The sequence below is a fragment of the Tamandua tetradactyla genome, chromosome 10 (assembly GCF_023851605.1).
Source record: "Tamandua tetradactyla isolate mTamTet1 chromosome 10, mTamTet1.pri, whole genome shotgun sequence".
NCBI lineage: Eukaryota > Metazoa > Chordata > Mammalia > Pilosa > Myrmecophagidae > Tamandua > Tamandua tetradactyla.
In genome coordinates this window covers 9126503-9147489 of record NC_135336.1, presented here as the reverse complement: position 1 = coordinate 9147489, position 20987 = coordinate 9126503, and the positions used below count along the sequence as shown (strand labels likewise).

General features: G+C 36.4%; 1 protein-coding gene and 1 pseudogene across 6 annotated transcripts in view; both read right to left on the bottom strand.

The window, feature by feature from the left end:
- The window catches only part of TP63 (tumor protein p63), a 143699-nt gene that overhangs the window by 96008 nt on the left and 26704 nt on the right, over positions 1-20987 (bottom strand). The window contains exon 1 of one of the 6 annotated variants that reach the window (XM_077117871.1): positions 2115-2211. The exons of 4 other annotated variants lie outside the window; for them this stretch is intronic. Coding sequence is in view for 1 of the 2 variants with exons in the window: in XM_077117870.1 (XP_076973985.1) it covers positions 1862-1903 (42 nt within the window). In the remaining variant the exon portion in view is untranslated. Of the gene's footprint in view, positions 1-1861; positions 2031-2114; positions 2212-20987 lie in introns of those variants that run through there. One more of the 6 variants, XM_077117870.1, reaches the window with a different exon arrangement.
- Positions 7552-7705, bottom strand: LOC143648952 (U1 spliceosomal RNA; annotated as a pseudogene).

Below are 20987 nucleotides of genomic sequence, written 5' to 3'. Positions count from 1 at the left end.
TGGCTGCAATAGGGAAAAGAGGTGCAGGAAGGTAGGGAAGCGCAGCCATACTTCACTAACGATTACCATCTATGTACTTTAGCAACCTTCTGAGAGAAAACGCAGAAGTGTTTCACTTGCGCTCCCAACCGCATATACCTCAAGCTTTGAAAAACTCAAACCTGTGCGCAGGTATATTCTTTGATCATAAAGATACCATATTCTAACACACAACATGACTCTTTTGTCTCCATAAAAGGCAATCATTACTACAGATATCTTCTAATCACAGCATTTATAGTTTTTTTTCTTTCATGAGATTTACATTTAACGTAAAAATAATCATTTCTTTCCACTTTCCATCAACTTTACATTTTTCTTACAGGAATCTTTGAACCAACTTATACTTTCACCCTTTTTTTTATACTTATACACATATAGATCACAGCCTTAAAAAACAAAGTCTACTAGGGTTTGCTTATAAAGACTATATGTGAAATAGCTTGGGAACCAAGACAGACAATTTCAGATATGATATGGCAGACAGATTATGTTCTTAATGATTATTAAAAGCTGGGCAAAGTTACGTCAAGTAGGAACAGCAAAATAACCTTCAGATTCTCCTCTGTTTTTAAATGGTTTGGTGGCATTTTGAGCTTTCAATATTAAGGCAAAACAAGAAACTCAAGTTTCTCAACTGAGGACAGGCAGACTTGCTTGAATATTTTAAGGGAAAAGAGGCACTTCCTTTTCCTTCTTTAGATAACTCGATATTTCCCCTGTTCTATTTACACAGTTCAGGTGTCTAGACAAAAGCATGGTCCATAAGATAGCGCAGGTCGTGCTTTGCTGCCCTTTGCTGGACTCTACCTTTTGCCGCGGAACACCGTGCCGCCACTGGGCATTTTGTCTTCATTTTAAGGAGCTCAGTCCGAGTGCTCTAGTTTACTTTTCCAAGCATTCGCCTGCAAGCATTTTCATCAGAAACGCTGAACTCACTCTCTCCGCCCCACAGCCCCCTCCCCAATCTGATTAGTGTCAACACAGCTGCCCTATTCTGAGGAATGTAAACTAATATTGTTGTTAGACCTCCCTCAACCTTAGGGAACTTCCTTAAAGCCATACAGTCTTCAGGAGTTTTTTCTTACCCCTTTACCCACTGATTTAAATCCCTTAGACATTAAACTTTTGGTGAGATCAGAGAGGCAAATCACAAATCACCAACTCCTTGAATAAAATCCTATGTGCCATAATACACATTTACATTTATGCACGCATAAATATTTGATAATTCATTGCTCCAAAATAACTTTGCCATTACACAGTCAATCAGCAGATATTAGGGACATTACTAAAATCCCCTCAGGATTTAGGTGGGTCTCCGGATTGATTTAATTCAAAACAAACATGGCTTAAAAAAAAAAAAATCTCACCTGATTATTTTGATAAAAAGCTTCATTTGCTTTTAGGATGAAGTCTGAAGATACAACTGAACTAATAAGGTAAGACACAGTCAACTATTTTTGTGAATACCCAAAAGAGGAGTCATTTCAATGTATCTCGCAGATTGGGATCTGCTTTCTCAGTCTGTTTTTATAAAAAGTGATTTTATAAACTCCTTAATATTGGGTTTCTTCAAATATATGTTATCATCTAGAACTTTTTCTTCTTCTTTTCTATATTTCATTTCTTACTTTAATAAAACCTTACAGTCACCACTGAAAATATTAACCAAGAAAAGGAAATTCCTATATACATTTTGCAAAAACATTACATTGGGTGACCAAGAACCATAAGTATGTAAACCTTTATTAAAAAAAAAATAGATAGATATAGATATAAAAGCATCTGTAAATGGAGGGCTAAAATCTAAAATCCTTACCTCACTAAATTGAGTCTGGGCATTGTTTTCCAGGTACAACATGTTAGCTGTAAGATTGATCAATGCCGCTGTCCTCTCTTCTGGCTCCAGGATTTTGTCAACCCCCCCCACCCCCTTGAGACCCTTAAAATATGAGTCTACTAAGAAGATAACAGAACTCGAGTCCCTTCTCTCTCTCTCTCTCTCTACATAATTTAAGGTTCCCTAATATATACCCAACTATAGGCATGAGGGGCGGGCCTCTTCTCTTTACCTGTCCAATCCATCAACTTCCACCTGGAGTCCTCTACTCCAATGCAGCGAGGCCTCTCCCATCTCATTAAGTGGTTAGAATTCCTTATCACCAATCTTTGAAAGAAAAAGAAAGGGAAAAAAAAAAAAAAAAGAAAACAGGAGACAGAGAGGTAAAACTTTCCCTTGCCTCTTTCATAAGAAAGTGCACTCTCTCCTAAAAAACAAAACAAAAATCTCCCCAAACAAACCTATCCACTGGGACTTGCAGAAGGCATTTCAGAAAGCTACTTTACACTTTGCAACTGAAAAGTAAAACTTCAGGGAAAGTTTTTTGGTTTTTTTATTGACTTGTGGGGTTTTAAGAATGATGATACAAAGTTGGGGGGGGACTCAAATTCACTGTTATATTTACTCATTATAAAAATTAAAATCCATATTGCCTGATGGCTGGTCAGTTTTCAAATGATTCTTTCCAGAAAAGTGCTATTGGTTTTGTACAGAGTAATGCCAAAATAAGCCACCTGATTTTTCAGAGCATGTTTCAGTAACATTTTTAATCACTGGTCCCGTTAACTTGTAAAAACAAACAAACATTTATATCACGTGCAGGAAATAGAAATCCTGGGAAATGTGCCCATTAAAAAAAAAAGGCTCTTGTTTAAAACACACAAACACACACACACACACTGCTCCTTTCTATCATTATTTCTTGAAGTATGGAATCATACACTCGCTAATCTATTTGATATTTCTTCTCTCTACTTATTGTATCCAATTTCTATTAATGCACAAAGATAATATCTTCTCCTGTATACAAGTAACAAAACATGATTATTTTACATGATGCTTCTATTTGAATAACTTAATAAGTCTTAAAGCATGAGTAATCAATTTTTGCCTTAAAATATATTGATAAAAATAAATATGAACATTCATACAGAATCTGAACTTGATTAGCATGATTTAGTGAACATGAAATGCACCTTGAAGTTTATTATATGAATTGCTAAAATACACTCATTACTTCTAAGCATTATAGTTCATTCAGTTAGATCTTTATCTTAACATTCTACATACCCAACTCTGGAAGCAAATTCCCTTTGTCCTTAATAAAAATTACAACTGACCAAGATAATTACACGTGAAGATTCAGATTTTTTCTTCCAAAATCTAGACATTAAGAGGATTAGAATTGTTTTGGTATATAAATATTAGAAATAAAATTTGCAAGTATGCTCATAACCTTGGGTTTGTCTCCTTTGTATTTCTATGTTTATATTCATAAAATGCACGCACATAAAAGGATGATGTGATCATTGGGTAAATATTTATTTTCAAAGTCCTGAATTACTGGTAAGAATGGTCCTTTTTACAAAATATCTTTGCTGACATCATTTGATCTAATGTAGCCAAAGATCTGATGGCACTCTCTGAACATTACCAGTTTACAACAGATATTCATTTCCTGGACCATGCACCCCCCCCAAAAAAAATTACATCAGATAGAAAATTCATTTCTTCATTAAAATGTCAGAAAGAATGATTTGTTGATATTACCTGAAATTGATGAAGGCAAAAAATTTACTTACAAAATGCAATATAATTATGTATATCATGTATTAAAATTCTACAGCCACAGAGAGCTTAAGGGTCAATAAAGGAGGGCAAGGGGCTCTTTTCCTAAAAGCTGTGCTATATACCAGTGGTACAAAAACTTGTACTACCCTGGAATCACCTAGGGAACTTTTTTTTGGGGGTGCATGGTCCAGGAATTGAACCCAGGTCTTCTTCATAGAAAGCAAGCATTCTACCACTAAACCATCTGTGCACCCCATCCAAAGAGCTTTTTAAAAAAGAGATTTCTGGGTATGTCCTTAGATCGAGTGAATCAGACTCTTTAGGGCTGCAAGGCAGTGTCTGTATTTTATTCAGCCTGCTAGGCAGTACTGAATCAGTTAAGACTTGGAAACCAATGTTGTAGAGAAAATGCCACTAGCATTACCACCCAGAAATTCATTCTTGAATTCCTTTTTACACTAATGGATTGTGTAGCCATTCGAAAACCTAAATTTAGAGCTTGCAGTCTGAAGGAACTATTGACATTCTTCTATTAAAATATAAACAAATTGTCTTTAACAAAGTCAAAAGATTTCCAGCAGGATTTGATGGACTAAAATGTTCAATTCTATCTATGTACTACCTCAGCCTTCAGCATGATCAAATCTGACTGTAGTCTCTATCTAACACATCTACCCAGATTCTGAACAAAAATCTACGATAATATACCCACTAAGACCAGTTGAGAACATCAGGTAGTTAAGGGCAAAGTTAGGAGATATCAGTTCTAGTCCCAACTCTGTCATTAGCTGGCTCTGTGTCCTTGGGGCAAGTTGCTTAACCACTCTGGATTCAGATTCTCCATTTGTGAAATGAGAGCCAGAACTAAATGATTTCTAAAGACGCTTACATGCAAAATTCTGGGTCTATGTCCAGCATACAGGGAAAGGACTTAAAGGGTTACCCCAATTTTTCTTATTTTACTTCTATATTTCCACCTCAATTTGCTTCATTCCTGAATTACACAATTGAAGCAAGGGAGTTGCACAGTTACTAAGATGCTGAAATGCCATACAGAAAAAAGTAAAATATACTAAGGAAAATTCTGGGGTCTTTTTTTTTTTTTTTGCATTAAAATATTCTCACTTTATAACCAAAAAGCAGTCAACAGTCAATAAAACAGTGACCTTAATCACATACATTTCCACAAAAGAGCAAATTAAAGTATACTTTATAATGTTTGATTTCAAAACTATTTTGAGTACTGGATGTAAACATCACATTTGGATTTATTCAAGCAGGTGGTGACAAAGGAGCAACAGTTCCCTGTGCTTACCACACAACCATACTTGTCCATGGATCTCAAAGGTTCAGCAAAGTGCATTAATTTTCCTAGCAACCTAGTGATGGAGGTATTATTACCCCCTTCCCCCCCCCCCCATTTTGTAGATAAACAAGCAAACTCAAAGATCTTAAATGGATGCCTCAAACCCTGAGGAGACAGAACAACTCTATTTGGAGCTCATAACTTTCCATTCTCGGCCAGTCACTCAGATATGGCCCAGGATTGGGGATCAGCACGGCTCCTAGGATGAAAATGCCACAGCTGTAAATGCACATCTTTGGGAGCAGAGGGATTCTAGGATCTGGGGTCAACACATGCTTTCCAGAAATAGCACTTTTAATTTATTCATGCGAGAGCTCTCTGTATATTAAAGATATTAACTCCTTATCATGAATACTGCAAATATTTTTTTCTGTTTGTGTGGGGTGGCATGCATATGCTCACATATTTTATCTTTCAAACTTGACTATGGTTTTATCTTTTGGTGTAGAGGAATTCTAATTTTCCTATAATTAATGGTATCATCTCCTCCCTTATGTCTTGTTTTCCAGACCTGGTTTGAAAGGTCTTTCCGAGTCAAATGTTATAAAATTTTTCAATCATAATATCATCTCATGCCAATCTTTTAACTCTCTGGAGTTATACGGGTGTGAGAAACAAATGAGGATACATTCCTCCTATTTCCCCAAATTAGCTAACAAACAATCATCATGTACTGAATAAATGGTTTAGAACGCTGCCTTTAACTATCAGATGCCAATTGTTCCATTTTATATTCCTGTGAGAGAAAGCTAAGCGAATATATAAATCTTTATATAGAAAATATTTGTTTGAGGTTCTTAACCCATCCAATGTGAGGTTGGAGGTATATATTCTAGAAAGTAAGAAATGGAAGCAGTTTTCTGTGCTCCTGGACTTATGATTTACACTCAGCGGGTGAGGGTTGGGAAATGCTTAGTTTTTATAAAGCCACACAAAGGAGATGCATGTGACAGTGGGTTACCTCAGATGGAAACGTCTCTTGAATTGAGAGAGAAGGAAAGTTAGAAAAAGGCCACGGGTATGGGTCAATGTGGTTAAGATTAAGTAGTCATTTATTGAAGGAGACAATAAAGCAGTGACTTGTTTTTATAGGAATAACTGAAATTCTAAGAGAGAATGTGTTCTCTGGTTCTACACATATCAGTTCTTCTATGCTTTAACTAAACATCTAACTGCATAAGATAGAAAAGGTGATATCCAGAAATGTCTCCACTTTCACCCTTCCCTTCTAGAGCCCCCTCAGCACCACTTCATCTTTCCTAAAGAGCTACTCTGATCATGTCACTCCTGCAGGAACTCCAATGCCGAGGACAAAGCAATCTATCCAGACAGGGATTCAAAGCCTTTCAAAAACTGACCCCAAACAACCTTTTTGGTCTCATCTTCCCTGCAGTGTGCTCTGCTTTATACTCACTGGCCCCAGTTGACCACTCCTTCCCCTCTGATCGATCTGGATGCTCAGTCTGAAATGCCAAATTCTCGTGATAAATTCTAGATATTTTTAAGGATTCTTTAAAAGACAGCTTTACAGGGACTTCAATATTAAGTTGAAATTAAACCTTCTCTTATTTTAGATGAATGTAAATAGAAACAGTTATAAGTACTGCCTTGCCTGTACAAAATTTGTATGCTTGCCTGTCTCCCTCACTAAACAGTGATCTTTTGAGGTCAGAGTACATTTCCGTTCATCAAATCCCATTTACAGTCTTAAAGCTCAAAGAACATAAGTTCAATTGACAGTTTAATTCCATAAGCGAGAACTAGAAAGTTGGACACTAGATTCTTTTCCCAATTTTTTTATTATTAGACAAGTATTTATTTTATGGAGATGCATTTCCCATAGGAATCAATGCTTAATATCTAATTAAACTAGGGCAAAAATAATGATGCCTTCAATCCAAGCTCAGTACCGCAAACCCTCAATAATGATTTGTCAAAAGGGAAACTTGTCAAAATGAAAAAAACTTGCAATAGTCAAAAAAACAGTTTGGGGTTTTGTAGAGCATGTGTGAAAAGCTAAGAAATGTTGGGACTTTCCACAGTGCTGCAGGAACAAATAAATTAGATCTTTTAAATGTCAGTTACCATTAAGTTAAAGGATGACCAACAGAATACACTGAGTAACTCCCAAAGCTCTGATTTTTCCCAAGTTAAGAGATTTCCTTCCCCTACCTGTCTCAGATACGTGAGAAGAATTACCATTTGTAGAAGTTACTGAAGGTCACTAAATTAATTCACCATATCAACTTCTGTTTTAGTTTAAGTCTAAATTCCAATGCAAGACATGAGATTACATCCATTTTGGGATCAGTCATCAGCTAGACTTCAGGGGAAATGCGTTCTGTTCTAAATCTTATATTCCAACTCCAGCTATAATCCCTTGTTTGTGAAAATGCTGAAATAACAGGCAAAATGGCGAGTAGGGTTTAGATTCTCCTTCTCTCTTCATTTCTATGGGTCAGGCATGACCCAAAACACTTTACAAATAAGCATATAACTCTTTTTTTTTTTACAGGGGAGAGCGCGAATGCAGTCCCCCATTACCACAAATTATGCAGTCGAGTTTCCCACATTTGGGGAAATCACAGGGGTCAGCACATCCGGAGTGGAATGGATAAGCCTTGCCCTGGGAAAACCACCTTCGTGATCATGGTACAAATAAATATATAACTCTGATAAGCAACTCTGTGACATCCCTATTTTACAGACAAGGAAACTGAAGCACAGACACAGATATTAAATGGTGGAATTGAGATTAGAACCCATCCATTCAAACACTGTACTTTAGGTTTAGAGATTGCCATCATCTCTCTCTTTTTCCCCGTGTTCCTCCCTCCTTCAATTTCATGTCAATGGCATCCCTACAGCTCATTTGCCCCACTCTATGACTATAACACTAATAGTACTTTTACCCACGTTTCTGGATTTAGATAACGTCTTTCTTTTGAAAGGCTCCAAAACCCTAATAAGTAGAGTTTCAGATTTGCAGAGATAAACACATCTCTCCTCACACTAAAATTCTGCATTTAAAGAATTTTAGATTACAAAAATGATATGATCTCTCTAGAGGGAAAACTGAAAAATGAAAATAAAAAAATAAAAGTCATTCATAAGCACACCACTGAGAGAATTATATTAAATATTTTCTATGGACTTCCTGGGTGTTTATGTATGGAGGCTGTAAACAAAATGATCATCATAGTAGAATATTTTTAGTTTTCACAGCATTCTGTGTTCATTTCACAGCATTAAATGTTCATTATGTGAAAATCTCCCATGTTCAATATTCCCCCAACTAAAAGTATCAATCAGCCAAAAGGTACAGACTTAACAACACTTCATGGGGACAGTGTCAAACTATTTTCCCAAAGGACTGCTTCAAATCACATTCATATGAGGAGAGCGTCCATAGCAAGGAGGGTTATTTTTTCCTACTTTACAGATGAAAAAATATATTTTCTTATTTTAATATGAATTCCTCTGATTGCTAGTGAGAGTAAATGTATTTCAATGTGTTCAGTCCTTTGAATTTCTCCTTCAATGGCTATCCTTCACCTCTTTCCCTACCTATCTCTCCAGGCCCACTGGAATGGCAGTGTTTTGCTGATTGATAAAGATGCTAACCCTTTGATTTTTGTCAAATATTTTCCAGGGGTTTTGCTCTGTAATCTTAACTATACTGAAATAAGAACTCTGATTATAGCATTGCATAAAAATGACTCCTTTCGTTTTTTTCATATTTTCGTACCATTTTTGTTTATTTAAGACTACAAATATGCTATGGAAAACAGAAAATATAGATGGTATATGGGAAAAAATGTAGTCATTTATCCTAGAACCTACAGATAACCACTATTACATTTTGTGATATTCTCTTCCAGAAATACATATTACACATAGGTGTGCATTTGTGTGCATACGTGTTAACTAAATTATATATATTATGATTCAATATATATCTTGTTAAATATGTATATATGTGTGTGTATAGGTATATATAAATATGTATATATATACATGCATATGCCCATTTTTAACAGTTAACATGGCTATATGAGTGCATTTTTAAAAACACCATGGTTATAAATTGCTATATAAATTTATTGAATTAATTTAGCCATTTCCCATTCATTGGACATTCAATTTATTTTTAATTTTTTTGTTACATTAGTACTTTAAAGAACAAAGCACTACACTATTAATTTAAATACATTTTCAGAAGCTGAATTATACAGTTAAAAGACAGCAATATTTTGAAGGCTAATAGATATCACTGCATTAATGTCCAGATATTAATTATAACAGTCTACGTTTAGGTTAACAATATACAACAGTGCTCACCTTACCACAACTTCACTAGCATCTAGCATTATTTAATTTTTTTTTAATTTAGAGTAAAAAAGTTACTAACAAAATTAACTTCCTCCTATCATTGTTATGCACCACTCATTTAAATGCGCATACTTAGCTATGCCACCACTGATCTATTTTAGAAAGAGCAGGTCTTTCAAGCAAACTAGTTTGAATACGGGTTTGAATACAGGTATGTTTACATGGCTTCTTTGAACCTTAGTTTCTTCAAGTGCAAAATCAAAATGTCATCCCATATTATAACATAATTTCGATAACTGACCCCAAAGCAGTAATCAGTTTCTAAGTTTCGAATAAATTTCAGTTACCTTTTTATTTATTTATGTCTGTGGTTCTAAATATGGCTACTAAATAACTCCTATAAGTTTTGTTTTTTAAAAGCTCAGTCTAGCATTTCACAAAACAGTCTGATTAAACTCTGTTTTTGTTCTGACCCTTTTCACTTACAACCACGTCTTCCAAACGTCTGTTTCCACAGTAACAGCCAATAATGGAACAGTAGAAAGAGAACTAGAACCAACAGCAGATACCTGGGGTCCAGGTCTCAACTGTATGATCTGCTGTTGCTTCTTTTTTCGAATAAACAGTTAATGAACGAACATTCATTCAACCTAATTACATACCACATTACCTTCCCTTCTGGTTCCATACTGGAATATATTTCAGGATGGCCCCAGATCTTAATAATTTTCCAATTTAAAGCCACAGTGAGGGCAACCCATCTTGCTTTAAAGGATCCTTCATGAAAGGACATTGGCCCAGGGCTCAGGGAACTTGGGTTAAGCTTTGGCTCTGCCAGTAAATTGGTTATATTCCCTGAAGCAGGATACTTTTCCTGCATGTCTCAGTTTTCCAGCATGTTAAATGGACTTAGTTGCAATATGGAAATATTTAGTTTTGGCATCCTATTCTACTGACTCTACTCTCCTGGTAGTTTGTGTTCAGCTACTTCTTCATGAACACAGTTTCCACTATTGATTAAGATAGACAACTTCCTTCTCAGCTTTAAATTAATCATCTTTTCCTTATAGTGTTTCCTTCCTACACAGCCTGTGAGGTGATTGACTTTATATAGTTGATTTCTAGTAAGCCTTCAGCACTAAAGATTTTAGGTTTCACTTTAAGTGCCCCATTTTTTTCCTCTCCACAGCAGCAATAATAGATTGGGCAGGAGATGTCCTTCGTTCTTCCTGGATGCTGCATTTTGCGGCAACTTAGCTTTCGTCCTACATAAATCCTCTCCACACTTTCCAGACAAAAATAAAAAAATAAAAAAAATCCCTCAGCAAAGTAAAGAGGAGGTACATTTACTTTGGAGTGCTGGATAAACTCCAGGAAAGGATCACATTTTACTTCTCTTTAATTAATTCAGACTCTGAGAAAGATACAACATCGTTCTCTGGATTCAGCTTCTGCCATACTCACCTTTAATTATAGGCTATGTGGCCCACCGGTAGCTGCAGTTCAGCTCTAGGAAACAGGATGGAGAAGTCACAGGTTTGTGATTTCTGGGAATGTTTCTGATTCCCATCTGTGACTCTCCCACCCAGTATCCACAACACCTTTGTGGCAGGGAATATAGAGCTGACTTACATTCCAGGAGCCCTGTACCTGCTCATACTCAGCTCTCCTCTCCTGGCTGATGTCCCTTAAGTACTAGGTATAAAAAATTGGATGTGTGTAAATGCACTCAAAACTCTTTAAAGTTCTACTTTCCTAATTCTCTGATTTGCTATGTGACCTTGAAATTAGGCCCTCGGTTTCTCAGCACCCCCCCCACCCACCCCCGAAAGTACAACAAAGGGTTGGTCAAACCCTGTGGGATTTCTGAAGTCCTTTTTGGACCTGACATCCTGATTCTCTTTATGCTTATAAGCGATACTATTCCCTTACTAAGCAAACGCCTTGCCGAAAATGTCCGTCACCTCAAAATACCACAAGAAAGACGGAAAACACATAGAAGAAATGAAAGAGTCAAAATGATCAGGAAATAGAAAGATGAAAGCCCTAGCTGGACCCCGGATAACGGAGAAACCTACCACCTCCACCCGAGGGGTCAAGGTAATTCAGGGTTGACAAACCCTTGTGATTCGAAGAACTGGAGAAGCAGCACACACCGTCTGCTCTCCCAAGTTCAAATGTCACGAGGCTGGTGTTATCTTCCTTCTGTGACAATAGGTCCTGGATGAAAAAGCACTTGTCTGTGGAAATCATTTCTCTTCACTTTAAGTGTGGGATGTAGGAGACTATGGTCTCAAAAATATATATTTAAAGAAATAAAAAAAGTGGTTTCCTGGTGTCATTTTTGTCCCCTGGACCCCAAGTGCAGAAGATAAAATGAAGCCTACATAGAACTAGAAAGCAGTGCCTAGGGTGGTGCGACGATGGCCACTGGCAGAGTTCTTGCCTGCCATGCTGGAGACCTGGGTTCGATTCCCAGAGCCTACCCATGCCAAAAAAAAAAAAAGAAAGAAAGAAAGAAAGAAAATAGTAAATAAGATTAGGAGGTGAATATTATGGATTGCTTTCCAAAAAGGAAAGGCAAATCCAACTTTAAAACTTCTGAAGATAATGTTGCAAGAACCCCATGATCACTTTTAGTTTTAAAATATTAAAATATCTTCTGTTGCTGTCTAGGATATTCTTAATTGAGAGCTTCTATTGGAAAAAATGCTATTAATGGGGAAGGAAGGATGTAATAGTTTGGGGCTGTATAACAATGCTTGCACATGTATCATTCATTGCAGCCTACAAAGCATACAGATCATATATTTTGCAGCTTCACTGCTTTTACATCCTGGTACTTCTGTTCCCTCTGACAAGCAAACTCAAATATATTCCTTGACATCTATCTAACTTACCTCCATTTTATTCAATAGTTTTTCGAGTGTCTGCTGTGTACCCAGCTGTATGCTAAATCTGTAGAATATTTCTTAACTAAGACCTTTAGGCAGCCAGTTTTCCCATGCCCTCACTAGTTCTAGGAATAACTACATCTGATCTCATTACTTTTTATTATTTTTTTTCATGACTCCCACAAATATGAGTGTTAGGGGAAGGACATTGCTAATGAAGCAATACATTTCCAGCAGCTTGGAAACTGTGCATTCAAATTCCATTTGCCAGAGGATTGCCCTGATTTGATCGATGGGATAAATATGTAAAGTGGACATGATCTTGCCCTCAAATGAGGAAATCAGGTTGCAGACGACTTAAATGTTATATTCAAGTACACACATAAAGTAGGCTTAAGGCTGTAGCCTGTAAGCCTGGCCTGCTGACTACAAACTGCATGCTCTCCTGTGCCCTGTCACAGAAGAGATTCTGTTCTCACACACATGCACCAACAGGGAGGAAGGAATTTAGTCTCTGAGCAAATCAACTTCTCTGCTTGCATGCTCTGCAAGGGGAATTGAGAGGACTTGTGGCGACAAATGCTTCCCATAGATATTCCTTCCCCTTTAGCAGCTCCTCGTCCTAACTTTTAGTCTCCTGAGCTTCCTACTGTTACCGACCCAATAAACTGACTTACCTCCAGCTTCCCAAACCTGATTGACAACTTGATTAAAAAGTGGTGCAGCCAAGTAGGTGTGTCTGTGACCCTGGTGGTTGAGCCAGATCATCAGGCCTATGGAGGCCACAGGTTTGATTTTGTAAGAAAACATGTCCGGCATTGATTATTAACTGGGCAACTGCACGGTAGTCACCACAAAGAAAAGAAAGAGAAAAAAAGACTCCCAGGGGCACTGCAACTTTAAAATGTAGCTAATTTCTGGCAAAGACTTACATTTACTTTAGGATTACTGTATTCTTTGCTTAAAATTAAAGGGAAACTAAGCTTTATAGCTACATAATAACAATGAAGAAATCTTTTCTTCAAATGAAAACCATTCCAGGCAATCTTTTCAAATCACAGAAAGAAACACACAGTAAAGTCGAGTTTTATGATGAATAATCTGAAGACACACACACGTACTACAACAAAGCTACTAATAAAACAGAAGAATTATTTATAACACTTCCTAGGTGAACAAAATGCCCATACTACTCTTACTTTGATCAACTATTCACACTCTATTTTCAAATGACTCCTTTTTATTCACTGGGTCTTGTAACTCAGACAGATTCTATGTGGGATAAGATCTTTTCTCTATAGCATAGAATGGCCGAGTCTGTGACAGTCTAAGCGGTGTGCCCTGAAATCTGTGAGTAAGAAAATGACCAGACCACGCTGATGATGCTTCAATGTAAACATCTCTTTAAAAGACGTATTTCGCTTCTGGTCTCCCAAACCTATTTCTTAAATTCTTACAAGTTTTATTCAGCAACTGTAATAAATTTTTTGTCATGTCACCCATTCAGAGAGCATTACTGATAGAAGGAGGTATTAGAGACCACCTGGTTAGAGACTATTTCATTTATTCTCTCACACACATATGCACACACACATATTCCATTTCAAACATTATGCACTTTATTGTGCTGCGTCCTGATATAATATCTAGAGAGGAATAAGATTCAGCATCTGTCCTCGAGTTCCTGATCTAGTGGAAGAGACATATCTAAAATAACTAATATGTTTACAAAGTCAGAGTGAAATATGCTAAGTAAGTGTTAAATTCTAAGTGACAGTTCTATGGAAACACAGAAGGAATGATTAATTCCCCGTGAGGAAAGAAGATTTGGGTCTTTCAGTTTTTGAAACTACTTTCGAAAAGAAGACACTCCTAAATCAAAGCAACACTATGGGCCAAAAGGACAGAGAAATGAAATTATGTATTCAGAAAACAAGGTGGAGTTAGATGAGCCTGGAGGGTCATGGGAAATAAGAGATGGAGTAGAAAAGGTATGTTGGAATAGCATTTTAATTTAATAATAATCATTTTCTTTCTCATACTTAAGGTAAGTTTTAAGCTTCTAGGAGTCTTGACATTTTTACGATGAACTTCCCTGAAGTTAAATATATGGGCTAGATCACTGCTTATCTCCTATGACTCTGTTTTGCTAACCCTTTGGCTTAAAAGTGGAAAATCATGTTAATTTAAAGGATACCAAAAATACTTGAGAATTTTGAGGACTGTCTTCTGCTGTTGATATTATCAAAGATCAAACATCAATTCCTCTTCTTCCTGCGTCCTCTCCAGAGAAGTGTGCCAGAAGTCCACCCAACTGTCACAACAGCATTTGCCCTCTGACCCTCAGCAAACAACTGCACAGGACGCTTTTTTAATCTGCTGGATGCTACCCCTTGCTTCTTTAAAGACTGGCCTGCAGGGCTAATGAGAGAGTCAAACACTCTGCCCATCTGGGCTAACATTTACACTTAGATCTGTGAAGCAAGACCCATCCTCCTAACAGATCTGCAGCCTGGAAGCACACTAACCTGGTAAGGACTGGCCTGCGTTCACAGGATAATTTTAGGAACTCAAACACAAGGAACCATTTCTTCATCATCACTCTCCTATAGAACTATAACTCACTGTAGTCAGGAATCAATTAAGCATCTGCTCAGAAATCTTTTTTTTTCTCCATTTTCTATGTTCTAGACATCTATACCAATAGCCCTACTTTCTTTTCCTGTGCACAGGGATCTCCTTCACTGTCTTTGGAAGGAAATGTGGTGTTCCAGAGATGAAAGATATTGAGATAATACCTGACCTATAATGATGATAATATGAGCAATAATTCTAAGCATTGGTAAAAACAGAATTGAAGAATTTATACCATTAAGAGACTACAGAAATCATATAAACAAACTTTTTCATTTAAAAGATAAACAATATGAAAGTCAAAGAGGGAAGATGGGTGTCCCGAGGCTTTACAGCTATTTTATGAGTGAGAAAGGACTCTCATTCTTAGTGTTGTCCATATTTGAAAGAATTAAATAAACGATTACATTTAACTATGAGACATATTTCCATTTACATATATGGCCATGACCTGTCTTCCAAAGGTACTAGAATTGCATCCCATGTACCCAGTCAGCTGCTTTAGGTTCTGCTTTAAAATCTTTAAATTTTTGGTCATTAGAACAGATTAACTAATAAACACATTCAAGTATTAGTCAATGTCAAATTCTGCTTCTCTCTGGTGAAAAAGTCTTTCAGTTTTAACGGTGGCCCTCTAAAAGGTGTAAGAACTGTATTAATTAAAGAAAGAGTAGAGATCAGTAAAAAAAGAAAAAGGCAAGATGCTTCCGACACTCAAAGTATAGTGGATGCCCAAGTCTACTGGAAGGCACCTTAGGAAAGACTGGAAGTAAAGAACACACCCAAACAGAGTCTTTAGAAAGACAAAAACACAATTAGAAAAAGATTCTTAGCTTTCTAGAGCTGTTGAAACAATGTACCATAAATCAAGTGGCTTAAAAAAACAAATTTCTTCTCTCACAGTTCTGGAGGCTAGAAGTCTAAAATCTATACAGAAGGATCTTTCCTTGCCTCTTCTTAGTTTTGGGCGAAAGAAAACTATCCTTGGGCTTCAAAACTCTGCCTCAGTCATCACATGGCATTCTCCCCTCTGTCTGTGTCCAATTAACCCTTTCTTGTAAGAACACCAGTGATACTGGATTAAGGTCCATTTTAATCCATTTTGTTCTCGTTTTTAAAAAATATATTTTTATTGAAAAACATCCACACACACAGTCCAACCATATTATACAATCAATGGTTCATAACATCATCACATAACTTGTGTATTCTTCACCATGACCACTTTTAGAACATTCGCATCACTCCAGATAAAGAAAAATAAAGAACTCATACATCTCACACCGCTTGATTCCTGGGGATGAGCTGGGACCCAGCATCATGAGATTGAGAAAGCCTTCTTTTCAATCCCATGATGATTTAAGGGGGAGGAGAGAAATAAAAAAAAGATATTTTTATTTACTGACTTGCTTGTTTTTTTTTTTAATAAATAGGTATCATTTTCTAAGTCCTTGCTGCAATTAGTGTCGATTCACTCAAACAAAATCTCTGACATATTATATGATTTATACATTGGAAGTGACTGAGTAATTTCAAGAGAAAACTTGCAACATTGCACATTTTCCCTGCCTAACAATCTGTAGAGTTGACTGGGATTAGCTTCTTCAAATTTGCATAGATTTATTCCTCCCTCTCATTGACCCACAGTATTGCACTCTTTATCTCCTTCTATTATTTATTTTTTATCCTAAGTTTTTTTTTTTTACTCATCTGTCCATACCCTGGATAAAAGAAGCATCAGACCCAAGGTTTTTACAATCATACAGTCACACTGCAAAAGCTATATCATTATACAATTTTCAAGAAACAAGGATACTGGAACACAGCTCTACAGTTTCAGGTACTTCCATCCATCCACTTCAATACACCATAAACTAAAAAGGGATATCTATATAATGCATAAGAATAACCTCCAGGATAACCTCTCAACTCGGTTTGGAATCTCTCAGCCACCGACACTTTATTTTGTCTCATTTCTCTCCTCCCCCTTAAATCCTCATGGGATTCAGAAGAAGACTTTCTCAATCCCATGATGCTGGGTCCCGGCTCATCCCCAGGAATCCAGTTATTTTGGCCTCATTTTCACTAATCATGTCTTAAAAGGCCCTACTTCCAAATAAGGTCACATTCACCAAAATGGACATTAAGGGGCGGCCACAGTGGCTCAGCAGGCAGACTTCTCACCTGCCATGCAGGAGACCCCAGCTCCACTCCCAGTGCCTGCCCTGTAAAAAACAAACAAACAAAAATATGGGGGCTAAGACTTGAACATGATTTTTTGGAGGACACAGTTAAACCCACAACACAAGGCAAGAAAGAACTGACACATTAGGATGTAGGTAGTTGTGTAGCAGGTAGTTTTCATTTTACACTGAAAAGGTAGAACACTGAATCCTCTCAGTTTGGGGTTAAAAAAAAATAGGAAATAATTTTAGGGAGAGAATGAGTTTGGAGTTGTAAAAAGCTTATCATAGCAAATGGCTTCCTTATCTGTAGTTTCTAACTCAATTTCCTTGCTGTAGGGACAATCTGCACCCAAGCAGCCAACACACATACACAATTTTTTTATATATATATTTTATCCTTAATTATCTTCACTTGGGGACCATGAACTCACAAAATAATTTGGTCTCAATTAAGACATGGCTCGGAAGGCACTATTAAATATATTAAGCTATGTTTAAACATTTATGTCAAGAATGGAATTCTTGTCTTAAAGGAAATGTTGTCTGTTAGAAGAAAGCACACTTTTCTTAGAGAAACAATAAAACCTGAAGCATCTAGCCGTGAATTAAGTGATTTTTTTTTTATTTCTAGTATTTTTTTTTTTTTTTTTGCTGCTCTTCAAAGAAAATAGATGATGAATCTGTATTCTCTTACCTCCTAAGGGAGTTATATGCCAGTTACTTACATATTGTAATTATGGAATTAAAGGCCAGATTGCTTGGTGGTTAAATCTGATGACCCTTGTATTCTCTGGGATTTCTATGACTAAAAACAAATAAACAATATGTACACAACATAGTCAAACTAGGAAAAAAGCCATAGATTTGGAAGGTGATTAAACAATATTGTTAATGTCACTTAGTATTTATATTTGTTGGTTTAATGTCTAGAAAACTATTTTGTCTCTGGTAAATAAGAAATAAAGATACCAGAGAAAATATATGTGGCAGCCTTGTATTGTTCTCTAACTCTCCTAGGAATCAGCTTCTGAAATTTTGAGTCACTGACTGAGAACAGGACACAATTTTGGCTTGGCAATTTACTCTCTTTGTCTGGATTAACAAGATGTGTACAAAATTTATGGAGGCACACTCAAGGAAATCTAACAGGGTCCATCAACCTTATTAAATACAGATTAACTTCACAATGATTCCTTGGAACCATAATGGCCTAAAGAGCTGTCTGAGAGATCTAGTCTAAGGACTTTGACTTAAATAAGACTTACAAAGGAATTTTTTTGAGAAGTTCAATAAATGCACGAATGAGAATTACTCAAAGGGAATAAATCGGACACAGTAAGAAGAGATTTAACAATATACTAATTGCCTTATTTTTTATTGTAGAAGATATTTGTTTTTCCAGATCAAAACATTATAGGAGAAAGTTCTTGGAGAACATTGCATCAAGATCAAGATAACTTTTAGAGTGATTGCTTCATACCCTGGTGACTTAAGCTTCCAGAGAATGAAAAAAAAAAAAAATCAACACTGGTTTTCCTTTGCAAACCTGCTCCTTGTTGAGAAGGGGCGTGGAGTAAAAGCAGAGACTCCATTTTCTCCCTACACTAAAGGACCTTGATGTTTGAGGATACAGCTTCCTTCAGCTGCTCAGATGAAAGACATTAAGTGCAAAGTAGTAGTATTATAGACTTACTACCCCACTTATCTGCTTATTCCTTCCTTGAAGTCCTACTTCTGTCTGCAATATCAATCACTTGTCCGGCAGCTTGTCTCACTACAAAGAGACGACTTGATCCCCTGCTTTACCCTCCAGAAGCAGCAGACTCGTGCAAGACTAATTCATTACACCATCAAGACTGCAAGACAAGATTATCTGGAGGTTTGGGGGTGGTAGGCTATTAGAGTACAAGTCTTAAAAACGGGGTAGAAATTCAATCCACCTTCTTGGCATTAGAGTCAGCACCAAGCACAATAGAGAAAAAGTCTTGATATTTTCTCCAAATAAATATGCACTACCATGGGCAAAATGACAGTGTAACGGTGATTATTTACCATTACCAGATGAGTCTGGTCACCTTTAATTGGTATATTTTGATGGGTGAAATACAGAGTTAGTTTCAAAAGATACTATACAGATACTTAAGACTTTTTAAAAGGAAGCATCATAATATCATGGAAGCACTCAGGAAACACTGATTCTAGGCTAGTTCCTTCCCCAGCTGGCTAGGTAACCTAAGGCTTTTCACTTCTCTTCCTGGGGTGTCAATTTCCTTATCAGTATAAAAGCATTAGTGACTAGATGATCTCTAAAAATCAGTTCCAGTCCTGACATTGAAAGTCAGTAAGTAGAGTATTAAGGTAGAAAAGGAAACCAGACCATGTTGGTTTTCTATTAAATTCAAAATAGGTGTGCCCTTGGGTTATACATAAAACTGTTGGGTCAGGGATAAGAAGCAAATTAGCAGAAAATATCTGTATGATGTCCTAGACTCTATAATGGGCTGTTTATTTAACTGTCTTCATTAGTTGCTCTTAGTACATCAAAGGAGTGTTTCCAAACACTTACAATTAGCCATGTAAACAAAAGCACAATTTATCACCTTACTGTGTTCAACAAACAAGTTTTCTGAAATGCTATCAAATCCTACTGAGATAATTTCCCATGTACAACCATTAAGTTGGGTATACAAATATTAAATAGGACCTTGTGCATAGGAAGGTTTTAAGGAGAAATGAATCAGTCAATGAATGCGCTGAATGTTGATGCAAATGGACCCTATCTACGAACATTAACAGACACTGCAAGGCATTTTTTAATGTAGTCGAATGAGACCCATGATCTGTCTCAAACAAATAACCAGGCAATCAATCAAACAAGACTTTATTCAACACCGAATTGCACTGATACTATTAAGTATGTCCAAAACTGAGGAGCCTAAAAATGGACTTTGTAACATTATTAAAAAGAAGGAAATCATGAGTATTGAAAGAAACTGAGGATCTCTTCAAGGACAATCAGGTGATCATACTAAAACTACCTTAAACAGTCAGTATTTTCTCAGCTTTATTCAAAATGTCACCTGCAGATGAACAGCATGAAACAATGTTAAAGAAAATGTATCTTTGAGATTCTGCTTTTTTAATTTGGAGTTCGAGAATGAGAGCTTTAATTTTCACTTGGTTATATTAGTATACAATATTATGGGTGCATTTTATTTAGTCATATATATGAACCTGTACAATTAAAAGGGAAAGTCACTTTTAATATTTAATTACATCAAGGATCTGAGATAATGCACAGAGAATAGACAGCACATGTAGTTGTGAAGATCGAGGGTGTTAATGGACGTGAAAAATAACTTTTTTTTAATTGCAAAGGGTAACTCAAGCATAACATATTTTTATTTATGAACTTGCTTGGTTTTTTTTTTTTAATAAAGAGGTATAATTTTCTAAGTCCTTACTGCAATTAGCTTTGATTCACTCAAACAAAATCTCTGACATATTGTATGATTTATACATTGGAAGTGACTGAGTAATTTCAAGAGAAAACTTGCAACATTACACATTTTTCCTGCCTAACAATCTGTAGAGTTGACTGGGATTAACTTCTTCACATTTGCATAGACTCAGATAAAAACTCTTCAAAGGGAAAAGGTTTTAGGCACGATGCTTTTTGATAGTTTCCCAAATGTCTAAATTTTACAGCTTAATTCTATCACAAATTACTTAGTAGATGTCAAAGAAGCATTTTAAACACATTCCAGATGAATTAAAAAGCAATGGATGCAATATGGGGGAATGGCAAAAATACCCAGGAAGGACTGAAAGAGTTACTAGGATAATGCCTAGTTTTCAACTCTCACATCGAGACAATGGCGCATAGAATCTGACTTTAAATT